Source organism: Daucus carota, chromosome 7 (genome assembly GCF_001625215.2).
Source record: "Daucus carota subsp. sativus chromosome 7, DH1 v3.0, whole genome shotgun sequence".
NCBI lineage: Eukaryota > Viridiplantae > Streptophyta > Magnoliopsida > Apiales > Apiaceae > Daucus > Daucus carota.
In genome coordinates this window covers 6,649,703-6,664,804 of record NC_030387.2, presented here as the reverse complement: position 1 = coordinate 6,664,804, position 15,102 = coordinate 6,649,703, and the positions used below count along the sequence as shown (strand labels likewise).

The window sequence follows — 15,102 nt, the reverse complement described above, 5'->3', positions numbered from 1 at the left end:
AAAATGTAAAAACTTCGAAAAAAATCTAAAAATTTCAAAAAAATCTAAAAATTTCAAAAAAATCTGGAAATTCAAAAAATATACCTAAATTTCTGAAGTTAAAAAAAATTCAGACTTTTTCCAAATTTCCAGATTTTTTCGAAGTTTTAAATTTTCAAAATCGAGTTTTTAAAAAAGCGAATTTTTATATTTTTTCAATTTTTATTAACGGATTCCGTTAAAGTCAACTGATACTTAACGGCACAGTGACCTAAATGCAAATTTTTATTAGTTCGGTGAGTTGACTGCAAGTTAAATCCAGTTCTGTGATCCGTTTGCAAACTTTTTGAGTTCAGTGACCCAATTGCAACTTGATCATGAGTTCGGTGATTTTTTTGCCTATTAACCCTTAAAAAAATATCGTACCGTTCGAAATATTTGTATACTTTATTTGGAAAAAAATAAATATATTATTATCTGAGATTAAACGGATATTATTAATCCGATAATTTCGAACACAAAAACAGATAAAGGCATATTCGCAACTGAAAATATCTATAATATATATATATATAGAGTAATTTTTTCATTTCTCCCCTTCTACGACTATTGTTTTCTTCTAATTTTTACGCATTACATCCATCCCAACCAAACGCATCATAAAATATATATAATATGTTTATACAAAATTTATATAATTTTAAAAATATTATTTGAGTTTATTATTATAAAGATAACAATATTAATTGAAAAGATAAATAAAAATAAAACTTTAAAATGTAATATAAATTAAATCACTTTAACTCTTAACTTATTTTTAAAAATTAATATTAATTTTTAGTATTAAATGTATAATTTTTTTTGAACTTCTAAAATAAAAATAAAAAATTGACTGAAAATAGGATCCACATATTATCCGTCATATCCGTTGAATCCAGATTCAGATATTTTACTTTGAAATATTTGGATCTGGATACAGATTCAGGTAGATATGTATGCATATTATTCGTTTAACAATCTTAATACAATTTGTTACCGAAGGAGTTTATGGTTTTCGGTAATCAAATCGATGTGAATACGATTTGTGCGGACTAGGGTTGTAATTCGAGTCGATCCGGGCGAGTTTCGAGCCGAGTTTAATTCGAGCCAAATTTAATCGAGTCGAGCCGAGCCAGCTCGGTTAACTAATCGAGCCTAAAATTTTTCCTCGAACTCGACTCGATTAATTTCACGAGTCGAGTCGAGCCGGCTCGTTTAGCAAAACGAGCCGGCTTTAACAAGTCGAGCGAGCCAGCTCGTATAATTTTACACTTAATCGAGCCCAAACCTCTATTCGAACTCGGCTCGTTTAATTTCACGAGTCGAGTCGAGTCGAGCCGGCTCGTTTAATTAAACGAGCCGAAACCTTTGCCCGAACTCGGCTCGTTTAACGAGTTGTCGAGCCGAGTCGGCATATCCTTGAGTCGGCTCGTTTATTATTATAATTATGATAAAATTAAATATATTAATATAGATAAAAATTAGTTTAAGCCACTCTCTTGTCAAACACAATACTAATAACAAATAATTATAATATAGATATTACTTTGAGTCGCCCTACCGTCAAACACAACACAAATAAAAAATTATTATAATTAAGATAAATTTAAAGATTATAATTAGATAAAAATTATTTTAAGTCATGGTCCCGTTTTAATAAAAAAAATACATTATAACTTAGATAAAAAATTGATTTATCCATTATCCTGTCAAACATAATACTAATAGAAAATTTATTATTATTTAGATAAATATTAATTTGGGCCGTCATCCCCTCAAACACAATACTAATTAAGAATTTCTTTTTATAAATTTTGATACGAATTAATATTATAATTGCATAAGTTATTTTGAGTCATGTTCCCGTTAAACATATCATAAATAAAAAATAATATAATTAATAAAAAAATTTGTTTAGTGACCCTCCTGTCAAACACAATACTAATAAGAAAATTGTTTGACCCACCCTCCCATCAAAGACAATATTCATCAATAATTATTATAATCATGATAAAATTAAAAATAATAATATAGATAAAAATTAGTTTGAATCGCTCTTTTGTCAAACACAATACAAATAACAAAACATTATAATATAGATATTAGTTTGACTCTCCCTACCGTCAAACACAATACTAATAAAAATTATTATAATTATGGTAAAGTTAAAGATTATAATTGAATAAAAATTATTTTAAGTTGTGGTCCCGCTTTAATAAAAAAAATATATGATAACTTAGATAAAAAAATTATTTTAGCTGTTTTCCCGTCAAACATAATACTAATAGAATATTTATTATTATTTAGATAAAAATTAAATTGGGCCGCCCTCCACTCAAACACAATACTACTCAAGAATTATTTACATGATGATAAAATTATAATTATAATCGGATAAATATATCAAATCATAGATTTTAACTATTATATTTCTCTTTAAGATTCTTATTTCTTAATTGTTTAGAATTATCTCTTTTCTTTTAAGAAACCTATTTCTTAACTACTTAGAATTGTTATATCTATTTTACGATACTATTTCTTAGCTACTTTACCTATTTTTTCTCAAAAAATTAGAAAAATTAAACGGAAAGTTTCTAGAGACTCCACATAACCTCCCGCGTGACCTCTCAAGAATTATTTACATTATGATAAAAATATAATTATAATTGGATAAATATATCCAATTTCATAGATTTTAGCTATTAGAGTTTTCTTAAGATTCTTAATTTTTCAATTGTTTAGAATTATCTCTCTTTTCTTTTAAGATTCCTATTTGTTAAATGCATAGAACTTCACAAATTTTAGCTATTAAATTTTTGCTAAGATTCCTATTTCGTAACTACTTAGAATTATCTCTTTTATGATCACTGTTTTTTTTATCCACTTTACCTATTTTCTCTCAAAAAATCAGAAAAATTAAACGAGGAGTTTCGAGAGACGCCACATCACCGTCCTGCATCCTTCTTTATATATATATATATATATATATATATATATATATATATATATATATATATATATATATATATATATATATATATATATATATATATATATATATATATATATATATATATATATATATATATATTGATTTGAAAAAATATAATAAAATAAAATTATAAATTTTATAACTTTTGAAAATAAGAATTTTATTTTTTTAATAATTCCTATATTAATATATAATTAACAATAAGAATTGTATTACCCTTATGATTCCTAAATAAGAAAAAGAATTATATTACTTTTGGTTAACAATAAGAATTGTATTACGTTATGATTCCTAAATAAGAAAAAGAATTATATTACTTTTGGAACTCAATAAAAAAATAATTGTATTACCTTTAGAATTCTTGAACATGATTTTTTGAATTATAATTATATTTTCTCTCCGAAATTTAAGAAAAATCTGAAGACTGAATCGAATAATTCTGGAGACGCCCGCATCCTCCTTTATATATATATTGATATTGATTGATTGACTAATTATCCAAGTCTGGAATCATTTTTTTTTTGAGAAAATGGAATCATTTTTACTTATATAAATATTAAAAGAAATATGAAATTAGAAATTGAAGCCACTTATGAATATTTTAAATGACAAACTAATCAATCGAGGCTCTAACTCAAATGATTGAAATTATAAATTTAATCTACATATCGTGGGTACGGATATAACTTGGTATATCAAAATGGGTTCATTATCCAAGTATGGAATCAGTTTTATTATGTAAAAGAAATATTAAATTAAATACATGCCAATCTATAACGCACATGTACGTATATAAAAAGCTAGTATATTAAAAGCTAGTATATTAAAATGAGCTTAAATGTCAAATCTTTTTTGCTTATATGAATACTAAAGTAGATATGTAATTAAATATAAGAGCCAGTTATGAATATATTTAGTTACAATCTAATCAAATGAGGTTCTAACTCAAGTGGTTGAACATGTAAATTTAAAACTGTAATTTTGAATAAATATTTCCCCAAAAGCTTGATATTACATTATTATATGTATTACCCTAATAATCCGTGTGAGACCCGTCCTCGTTCGTTAAAATAATATGTGTTAGTAATATTCTAACTACAATAATGTCAGAGAGCAACTATTTAACAGAGACAGAGAGAAGAAAGAAGAGCAGAAGAAGTATTGCTCGGGTGCGTTTCAATACTTACTGAAGATGAATATTTATAGTCAAAACAATGAACAAGAGAATTAAATGCTTGGTCAATTTTCTACTCCTATTTCTTAGCCTTACTATAGTTTTACTATTGTAACTTTGAATGCATGTATATGACAATCAATGTCTAACACTTCCCTTTGATTGTCATGATACTGTGGATCATAAATTGCCTCGTTAAAACCTTGTCAAAGAAAAATTCAGTGGGATAAAAACTTTAACGAAGGAAAAAGAGTACAATCTCCCCTTGGATGAAAACATCAATCACTGAAGTTTTGTTGCAGCATATCCTTGAGTCGACGCAATTCCAATGTTTCGTCGTGGCTTTGAAAATATTGAATTCGGTAACGATTTTGTGAATAAGTCTGCAAGGTTGTCACATGGTTGAATTTGTTGTACATCAATTTCACCATTCTTTTGAAGCTCATGAGTATAGAAGAATTTTGGTGAAATGTGCTTCGTCCTGTCTCCTTTGATATATCCCTATTTGAGTTGATCAATGCATACAGTGTTATCCTCAAACATAAAGGTAGGACTTCTCGTGATATCTGGTAATGCACACGATCCTTGAATATTCTTGATAATAGATCGCAACCAAACACATTCTCTACTGGCTTCGTGTATTGCAATTAATTCTGAGTGATTTGTTGATGTTGCCACTGTAGTTTGCTTCGTGGATTTCCAGGAAATGGCTATACCGCAATATGTGAATACATATCCAGTTTGTGATTTGTCAAAATATGGATATGACAGATATTCAGCGTCTGCATATCCAATCAACTGAGATGTCGAGTTTTCCTGAAAGAATAACCCAAAATCAATTGTTCCACGAAGATAACAAAATATATGCTTAGTCCCATTCCAATGTTTGGCCATCGGACCAGAGCTAAATCTAGCCAATAAATTCACAGCAAAGGCAACATCCGGCCTTGTATTATTCGCAAGATACATAAGTGCACCAATTGCTCCAAGATATGGGATTTCAGGACCAAGAATCTCTTCATCATCTTCTCGTGGTCGAAATGGATCTTTATCTGAATCTAAAGATCTAACCACCATTAGAGTAGTCAACGGATGAGATTTATCTATGTAAAATCTGGTCAAAACCTTTTCTGTATATGTACATTGGTGGAGGAAAATTCCTGATGACAAGTGCTCGACTTGTATACCAAGACAATACTTTGTCTTCCCAAGATCTTTCATTTCAAACTCTGTCTTTAGATATATAACAGCTTCATCAACCTCTGTAGCTATTCCTATAAGATTTAAATCATCTACATATACAGCAATAATCACAAAGCCAGTTTGTGATTTTTTGATAAAAACACATGGACAAATTTGATTACTAATATACCCATTCTTTTGTAAATAACGGCTAAGTCTGTTATACCACATACGACCAGATTGTTTCAATCCATACAATGATCGTTGTTATACCACATACGACCAAGTTCTTTGGGATATCTGGCTCATTTAAGACATCATTCAGAATCAGCTCCTTGCCAGATGTCATTTTCAGCAGAACCTTGCCTTATCCTTGGACGTCAGATGTCGCGGAATTTCTCATGTACAGCTTCTCTCCAGTCTCAATAGGTGAGAAGGTGTGAAACAACTCCTTACTAGAGCAAATGTGCCTCGTAGCACTAGTGTCAAACTTTCAATCCACCACTCCTTTGGGTTGGAGTCAATCAGGTTCACTTCAGAAACCACAACAGAGAGACTGATTTCAGATATGTCCTGAGCCACTTCTTCCACCATGTGCACCTCATGCTTCTTCCGCTTAGGTAGCCTGCACTCAGTTGACTTTTGACCCATCTTGTCACAGTTGAAGCATTTGCTTTGAAATTTCTTCTTAGAAACTCCACCTTTAGGTCCCAAGTTGGACCTCTTCTCTGGCTTCCCCTTTTTAAATTCGAGTTCTTCTTGACCTCCACAATATTAGCATTTGAAGAAGTGACAGATCAATATTTATTATCCTCCTCAATACGGAGTCTCAAGACGAGGTCTTGCACTGTCATCTCCTTTCGTTTATGCTTCAAGTAATTCTTGAAATCCTTCCAACCAGGGGGCAATTTTTCAATTACAACGGCTACTTGGAAGGCTTCATTCATGGGCTTCATTCTGAAGGTCTTGAACTTGACTAACCACCTTCTTAGAATCCACCATCACAAACTCGAGAAGTCGGGCCACTATAAATTTCTTAATACCCGCATCCTCAGTTCTATAATTCTTGTCGAGTGAGTCCCACAATATACGAAAATCATATGTATACACCCGTAAAAAAGGAGCATACCCAGTCAAGTGATTAAAGAGTACTATACACCCGTAAAAAAATTATCATAATCTTAGTTACCAAATATTCATCCAACTATCCAAAAATTATACGTATGCAATCTTCACCTCACCTAAACATCTCGTTTGTTCTCCGGCTAAGACAAACGGTCCCCTACAGAAATTAGGGCTGGCAATTTCGGGTTTCGGGTCGGGTTCGGGTCGGGTTGACAGTCGCGGGTCAAAAAATTTACCCAACCCGAACCCGACCCGAAATTTTAATGGGTCAGAATACCCAACCCGAACCCGACCCGCACTACCCGTGGGTAACCCGAACCCGACCCGAAAATTAATATTTATTAATAAAAATATTTTTTAAATAATAAATAAATATTATTTTAATCTAAATAAATTATTTTTTATTAAATTAAATAATTTTATATTAAATTTAACTAATAAATTTTATAAAAATAATATAAATAAATATAAATATATATAATATTTATATTATATATTAATTTTCGGGTAATTTCGGGTCAATTTCGGGTAACCCGAATTCAACCCGAAAATGACCCGTTTTTTCTGGGTCGATTTTGGGTCAATCCGAATTCGACCCGAACCCGAAAAACCCCAACCCGAATTCGTATTTTGCGGGTTGAATTCGTGTCGGGTTGTCGGGTCGGGTCCAATATTGCCACCCCTAACAGAAATCGTAGTTAATGAAAGTTTAACAGGGTTTAAGAAATTCATAATGATGTATAGTCGGATTTGTATACTCATTTCACCCAACTTCCACATAAACCCCCTATCTCTCTCCCCTCACTCTCTCTCTCTCTCGGGCCGCCATCCTATGGCTTCTTCACTATCCCACCCCCCTACTCTCTCCCTCTCCAAACCCTTCAATCCCCCCTTGTCTCTCCACCACACCTCCCCCTTTCACTCTCTCCTAAACCTCAAGAAGAAGCCCCCCATTCTCCGATGCTCAATCACCCCCCGCCCCAGCTACATCCCCCACCGCATTCCCGACCCCCATTACGTCCGCATCTTCGACACCACTCTCCGCGACGGCGAACAATCCCCCGGCGCCACCATGACTGCCAAGGAGAAGCTGGACATCGCTCGCCAGCTGGCCAAGCTCGGTGTTGACATCATTGAGGCTGGCTTCCCCGCCGCCTCCGACGCCGATCTCGAGGCCGTTAGGATGATTGCTATGGAAATTGGGAATATGGGTGGAGAGGGAGAGAATGAGTATGTGCCTGTTATTTGTGGATTGGCTAGGTGTAATAAGAAGGATATTGATTCGGCGTGGGAGGCGGTGAGGTTTGCTAAGAGGCCTAGAATTCACACGTTTATCGCCACGAGTGAGATTCATATGAAGTATAAGTTGAAGAAAACGAAGGAGGAGGTTGTGGAGAGGGCCAGGAGTATGGTGGCTTATGCCAGGAGTTTGGGCTGCCAGGATGTTGAGTTTAGTCCCGAAGATGCTGGAAGGTATACTCTCTTTTTATTTGTGTTTTTATCTCGTTAATTGCTGCTTTAGCTGTTTTATTAGGTTAATTTGTTTTAGCTTTGATTTGGTCGATTGTAGTATGATCGATATTGGTTTATTTTTAGCGACTAGTTTACTGCAAAAACTACTTCTGTATTTTACTGAGACTTGTTGTGTATTATTTAGACCAGTGATTTGTAGCTAATTTGTAGGTTAAAATGGTTTGTTGTGGAACATCACTCCCTCACTCACTGTATATATATATAATAGAATGCTCATGCCTTAAATTCAAAGCTTAATTGTGTGCTTCTTAGATATATAAATTCAGATTGTTGATCAGTTTCGCCTTCTCTAATCAGAACAGTATTTCATGCACAACACAAGTCTTGAGAAGCTATTTCTACAGAGTTTTTCCTATCAAAAACTAACTTCAAAAGCTTTGGTACTTGAAGGAGTATTTGACAATATTTTTAAATATAGTATCATTTATAAGTGAATTAGGATCATGTTATAAATTTGTGATGTTAATAGCAATGTTTGAAAATATCAATTATCGGGTATTTGTTAATATTTAATAAAAGTTTTATATTGCTTGAAAAATGGAACATTGAATAATACAACTAGAACATAAAAATATTATCTTGAAGACATTTGTTAAATTGGAACATGCCAGGTCTGAAAGGGAATTTTTGTACCACATTTTGGGAGAGGTCATCAAAGCTGGAGCTACAACTCTTAATATCCCTGACACTGTTGGCTATACTGTGCCTAGTGAGTTTGGACAATTGATTGCTGACATTAAGGCCAACACTCCTGGAATTGAAAATGTCATCATATCAACACATTGCCAAAATGATCTTGGACTTTCTACTGCAAATACTTTAGCGGTTAGTCGTCTGCAACAGTAAATTTTATATTGGAGTTGGCACCTGGTTACGTGTAATTAACATGTCTGTTTGTATCATTGTAGGGGGCATGTGCAGGTGCTAGACAAGTAGAGGTGACCATCAATGGCATCGGTGAGAGAGCTGGTAATGCTTCTTTGGAGGAGGTGAGTGTTTGTATTTTGCAATATACTATATGCATTCAAGGTAGAAGACAACATGGTTACTTTATGTCATGTATTTTTAGCTGCAATCTGTTTGAAGTCAATAGAATTTGTAAGATCAGTTTGTTGGTCACCTGTTTTAAAAATCAATTTGGAGATTTAAGTTTATGTGTTTTGTGGGGTAGGGGGAAGGGCTCACAGTCCAGGGAACCAGGATGCTTCATTTATAGCAACAAACTTAAACATATCATTGTTGATTTGCATATAACTTATTTTTCCATAATATAGTCTTTCAAGATATTTAACATATGTCCAATGGAACTCCTTACTTTGTATTCAGTATACTATCAATAATCTATAATAACTAATTTATCTTGATGTTTATCAGGATGGTCTAATATGTGGCATTTATTGCTCCCCTGTTATGTGCATTCTGTACCACCCTGATTGCCTATAATCTGAATTGGAGTAGGATTGGTGGATCTGCAAATTCCCAAAAATTAACAATTTCAGATGAAAAAAATACTAAAGAAGTAAGAAAACAGAAATTGAACCCTGACACTGAGGTTTAATGATATTTCTTCAAATATCTGTTGTACATTTACAAATTACAACAAATTTAACTCATGAAATGAACGAGATACTGCCTCCAAAAAGCCTAATTAAATTTTCTCTTTGTACAAAGTCTATTACGTCTTGATTTCTCAAGGAAAAGTACTAGTTGACAGAAAAGAGAGTTTTAGTAATTAACTGCAAGATATTTACGTATTATATAATAATTGAGTTTTGCAGACTTGCAGACTGAGCATTTGGAGAAAAATTTGTTAGCATCCTTCCCGCATGATGCCACTTCTGAATGTTGATAAGAATTTTAAAGCAATCCAACACAAGTTTGCAGTGTGATTTAAGGTTCAACATGTGAAAATTAATATTTTTAAAACTATAGTTTTGTCCTGGTTTTTTTTGGCCAATTTCTTCCGGTGGTGGGGCAGTTGTATTGGTTAACGTGCCTATCATTTAAGCTTCCAGTGATCTTAAGTTAGCTCTTGGACATGCAAACTCTTACAATCACAACTTGCATGCTATTATGCTTCAGGCAGTCATAGTTTTCTTTAATACACATTGCATCAACCTTCTAATTTGTTCCACCTTCGCTTTATAACTATTAGATTCATTTATAATCCCGTCATTTCATTTACATGCCACTGGCTTTCTTGCTTCCTAATATAGGTAGTTATGGCACTTAAATGCCGCGGGGAACAGGTAATGGGCGGTCTTTATACCGGCATTGATACTAAACACATCGTGATGGCTAGCAAAATGGTATCTCTAGCCCCCTTTCTCTATGATTTGTTCCAATTCACTTTACTTCGGTTTAATTTGTTCATAATTTACCTAGGTAGAAGAGTACAGCGGACTTCTTGTGCAACCCCACAAGGCTATAGTTGGAGCTAATGCTTTTGCACATGAAAGTGGCATCCATCAGGTTGGTTTTGATTTGCTTCTTATATGTTGCTAATAGTGGTTGATCTAGTTATGTTCTGTTCATTGATTATTCAAGTACTACTTGTTGATCTGAGGATGGTTCCTACAGAAGTCCAACTACAGTTTTACCCTTATTTATCAAGTCAACTATATCTTTTTGATCCATTAATAACAAAAGTTCAGTTATGCACTTGTGTTATTAATTAAGAACGGTTACTAACAATCTTATCATGCCACAATAAAGGTTAACAACTCAGTACTTTTTTGCAATATTTTGATTTGCTTTTATATTGATTACAAACTGCCTGTGGGGCTGTGACCCGTATATATTCCTTACCTTAGTATTAAACTTATATATCTTGTAGTAGCAAAAATATAGACAGATGTGAAGTTGCATGTCATTGCTAGTTCTCATGATTTTAATGACTGAAATACATTAACTCAAACTGCTGGTTTGTGCTTTTGTGGTCTTGCAGGATGGAATGCTTAAGCATAAAAACACGTATGAGATTATATCTCCTGAAGATATTGGGCTTCATCGTTCTGATGAATCTGGTATTGTCCTTGGGAAACTTAGGTATGCAGCAAATATATCTGTAAAATATATGTTTCATTTAGCAGCTCAGTTTTATCTGTCATCTGTCAAAGAAAGTTTAGAATTCAACCAATTGATGTTATTTATGTTCTTTCATGAACTATTTGCTTGTGGTTCCCTTGTTTTTTGCAATTATGATTTTCATGTTGCTCTTGAGAACTGTTGGAGGAACATTCTGAAATTCTAATGTTTCTTGCATAAATCATTTATGCAGTGGACGCCATGCTTTTAGATCCAAACTTTTGGAGGTAAAAAGCAGTTTGTATGTCATCTAAAATAAATCTCATTAATATTCTGTTGTGTTGATGCCGTGCACCTACACCAAACTTTTTTTTCTTTCTCATAGCTTGGATATGACATTGATGGGAAGGAATTCGATGATCTTTTTTGGAATTTCAAGTCTGTAGCTGAAAAGAAAAAGGTGAGTGAAAATTCAAAATTAATTGTCTTTGTTACATTTCTTTTTGCTTCAACATCTATTGCTATTATATGTTTTGTGATATATTATGTGGCATTTACAGCAGTCTGGACCAAAAATATAAGTGATACGCCACTTTTCTCATTGCAGGTTGTGCATATATAAAGGCACTCTTTGATTTTAGTATTATAATGCACCGATGCAAGATTTTTAAATATTTTTTCTGTTGCTGGCACTCTTTGGGAATGACCCCTCTTTATATCCATTTATCTCTTCAATACGTCATTGTAAAGTTTGTGATTGTGGTCAGTGTTTCATAGATTCTTGATAAGGTCTTCAATCTTAATATCCTTACTAGTTTTTCCAGGAGACCTGTGTATTGTATTCTTTATCGTGGTAAAATGATCAGCAGGCTTCTGTGACACATCTACTAATAAGTCAATTATATCTTTGCTGGCTTTAGACATAGGAATATATTATTAAATTGTATTTTCACCCTTCTAGCATAACTTGGTATTTGACAGAAAGTGCTTTATCGCTACTTGTTAAGATTGCAGCACTTTATTGCCCTCATATGATATGTATGCCTTTTGCTGTCTCAGAATATTACGGATGATGACTTAATAGCCCTAGTCTCGGATGAAGTTTTTCAGCCTCAAGTTGTTTGGAAGCTAGGTGATGTACAAGTATGTAGGGACATTAAACTGACTTCAATATAGTACTGTTTAATCAAATGGGTTTGGTGCATGAAAGATTTTCATCCAACTTAAAACGACCTATTAAATGACCTACAGGTTACATGTGGGAGTCTCGGTCTATCTACAGCAACTGTTAGACTGATTGCTGCTGACGGCGTGGAACATACTGCTTGTTCGGTTGGAACAGGACCAGTTGATGCAGCATATAAGGCAGTCGATCTCATCGTAAAGGTTTGAAATGAAAAGCATTTCATTCTCTATAGCAATGCAGTTAGGTTTGGAAATTTTCAAAACAGAGTTAAAGAACGCAAAGCAGAAAACAAAGTGGAAGCCTATTAAATTGCAACGAGTTAACAATAATGATTCTACTTCCTGGCCTTTAGAGTTGGCCACATGATAAATGAGATGAAACACTTGAAGATTAGAGATTTTTGGTATACCTCCTATTACCCCTACTCCCTGTAAATATATATAAGCTTTTAATATTATCATTATCTTTTCAGAGTGTCTTGGCCAATAGATCGCCTTCCAGGCTTCCACAGTGTCAAACTCTGGGAGCTTATGTGAGATGAATTAGATACTCTAGATTCTAGACGATTTTGTCTCCTTGAAGATATGGAGTTGCCAACTGTTCCCCTTTTCCTCGTTTCACTACTTGTGATTAGGATAATACTATTGATTTTTTATCCTAAATACAAATGATTAATGCTCCCAACCCTATGTTTATTTCACATTACCTTAATAAAGTCTTTTTGATAAATTAGGCCTCTATGCCAGCCGGGTATAAATGGCTATTCTGTTTTCAATTTTTAGGTCCCTGGCTTTGGTTTGATTTTGATTATCACAAATTTAAAAATCTGCTGTGTGATTTAGGAAAAATATGATGAGAATTTTGGTACAGATTATAGAATATGGATGATGTAGGTTGTAGTAGTGACAGTTGCATTGAAATGGGTATCTGATTTCCAGTACCAAATTAAAATCGATAATGTACAAGTCTCATATTCTCTGGGAGCGTAGATGAGATAGGGCCTGAGGCTCAAGTAAATACTCTTATCTATTTGCAGGTACCTGTATCACTTCTTGAATACTCCATGAACGGAGTTACAGCAGGTATTGATGCTATAGCCAGCACTCGTGTTTTAATATGCGAAGAAAACTACCACGCAACAAAGAATGCATACTCAGGACAAGCTATTCAACGTAAATTTAGGTGTGTCTTGGCTACTTGATTCCTATGCTAAACCATGATAGTACATGATTGCAATAAGTTTATATTTAGCGCCCTCCGATCTCCTAAAACTAGTTTGCATCTCCTTTTTGTTGCTAGTGGAACTGGTGCATCAATGGATATCGTTATTGCTAGTGTTCGAGCCTATGTTGGTGCATTAAACAAGCTGCTAGGAATAAAAAAACAAAAGGTTGAAGAATATGCAGGGACAGAAGCTACACAATCTCTATAGCTATAGTATTTATCTCCAACCTATGGTGCTGTGTCAGTTGGTCTGTTGTAGATTATGAAGGTTTTCTCACACGACATATATCATCATGGAGTGCGTGATGCTTGCTGTATCTCCCTTGGGTATGGCGACAACATAATGTGCATGAAGAACAACAAACTGAGGTACATGTAGCTTATCTAGCGTGCGGAACTGTATATGTACAATATATTAATAATCTCTGCCAAAACGATGAAAGTTTAGTCTAGTTTTACAGTTCTTGTGTTGCTGACATGGAGTGGAAACACGAGACATCCTATTATTATCACGAATTTGTTGCTAAATGGTTTGTGTGAAAGATTGTCATCTTTGTTACTATTAACAGGATTGGAAACTGCCAATTGGATTCTCTCTTGGTTATACAATATTACAATGTATAACATCTGATGAAAACTGTCAATTTACATTTTTTGGATGGTGACGACTAACGAGCCAATAAGTACAATATAAGATACACAACCCCAGTTTTCTTTTTTGGTTTGAAGCTTGTCAGCAGTGTTGTAAAAAGCATGAACTTGATTTAGTCGGTGAAGGTATTGTAAAGGGATTAATCGAATAATCGGGAATTAATCGGAATGATTAATTAGATCATATATCGATATTTAATTAAATTTATGGGTTTTTCTCTTACCGGGTCATGTTCGCCTTAGAACCCTTAGCCAAATTTCTGGTATTGGTTATTTCTGGTATTGGTTAGGCTTCTACAGGAGAACTGCACATACAAAAAATATTGTATTTATGTATTATAATTTGAAATTATTTTGAATAACACACAACGATTTATTCAAAAAAAAACCCAAAAAACTGCACAACGATGCAAAAAACATGTAAAATTAATTTTGAACACAAACAATGATACAAAAAACATGTTGATCCTATAAATCTATTAAAAATTTAGGATTCTGCAGTAGAATATGAATTAGAAGTTCATAAGATAATTCATATTGATGACAAAAAAAAAAGTGATTATGTCACAAACACTAGCTACATATGCTCTATTAATGTCGCAGAAGGACAGCCTAAAGATATTATTATGTCTAAAGAACGTCTGAAGTGTGATAGACAAGTTGGTTCCATGTCTTATACAAAAAAGGTGAAAATGAGCAAAAATTGATGATGGCTAGATTGAGAAATCAATAAAAAAAAAAATTGGATCTCATTATATTGAAGGATCTCTAGAAACGATTATAGACACGACAGATTAGAGAAAATAAAAATAATGAAAACTATTGAGATCTCGATATATTATGTCTTATCCAGAATAAAGTGGAACCATAAATCGAATCGACGTCGATGATATTTATAGAACTTGAGGTATTGATAACAATGATCATCATGAAGCAGAATCTGTTAGAAAATTTTGATAAAATTGGCCAAAGAATAAAGGATATAATTGA

General features: G+C 33.2%; 1 protein-coding gene across 1 annotated transcript; it reads left to right on the top strand.

Moving 5' to 3' along the window:
- The first annotated feature begins 7,228 nt into the window (after positions 1–7,228).
- Positions 7,229–14,046, top strand: LOC108196326 (2-isopropylmalate synthase A). Its single transcript, XM_017363561.2, has 12 exons — positions 7,229–7,964; positions 8,636–8,849; positions 8,933–9,013; positions 10,241–10,333; positions 10,410–10,496; positions 10,972–11,072; positions 11,305–11,338; positions 11,437–11,511; positions 12,111–12,194; positions 12,303–12,437; positions 13,274–13,419; positions 13,537–14,046. Exons 1-12 carry the CDS (start codon positions 7,324–7,326, stop codon positions 13,667–13,669), a joined length of 1,824 nt encoding a protein of 607 aa, XP_017219050.1. The 5' UTR covers positions 7,229–7,323; the 3' UTR covers positions 13,670–14,046.
- The last annotated feature ends 1,056 nt before the right edge of the window (positions 14,047–15,102 follow it).

Coding starts and splice junctions, on each gene's coding strand:
- LOC108196326 (XM_017363561.2), top strand. CDS start 7,324: ATGGCTTCTTCACTATCCCACCCCCCTACTCTCTCCCTCTCCAAACCC. Junction 7,965..8,635: donor AGTCCCGAAGATGCTGGAAG/GTATACTCTCTT, acceptor GGAACATGCCAG/GTCTGAAAGGGAATTTTTGT. Junction 12,195..12,302: donor GGAAGCTAGGTGATGTACAA/GTATGTAGGGAC, acceptor AATGACCTACAG/GTTACATGTGGGAGTCTCGG.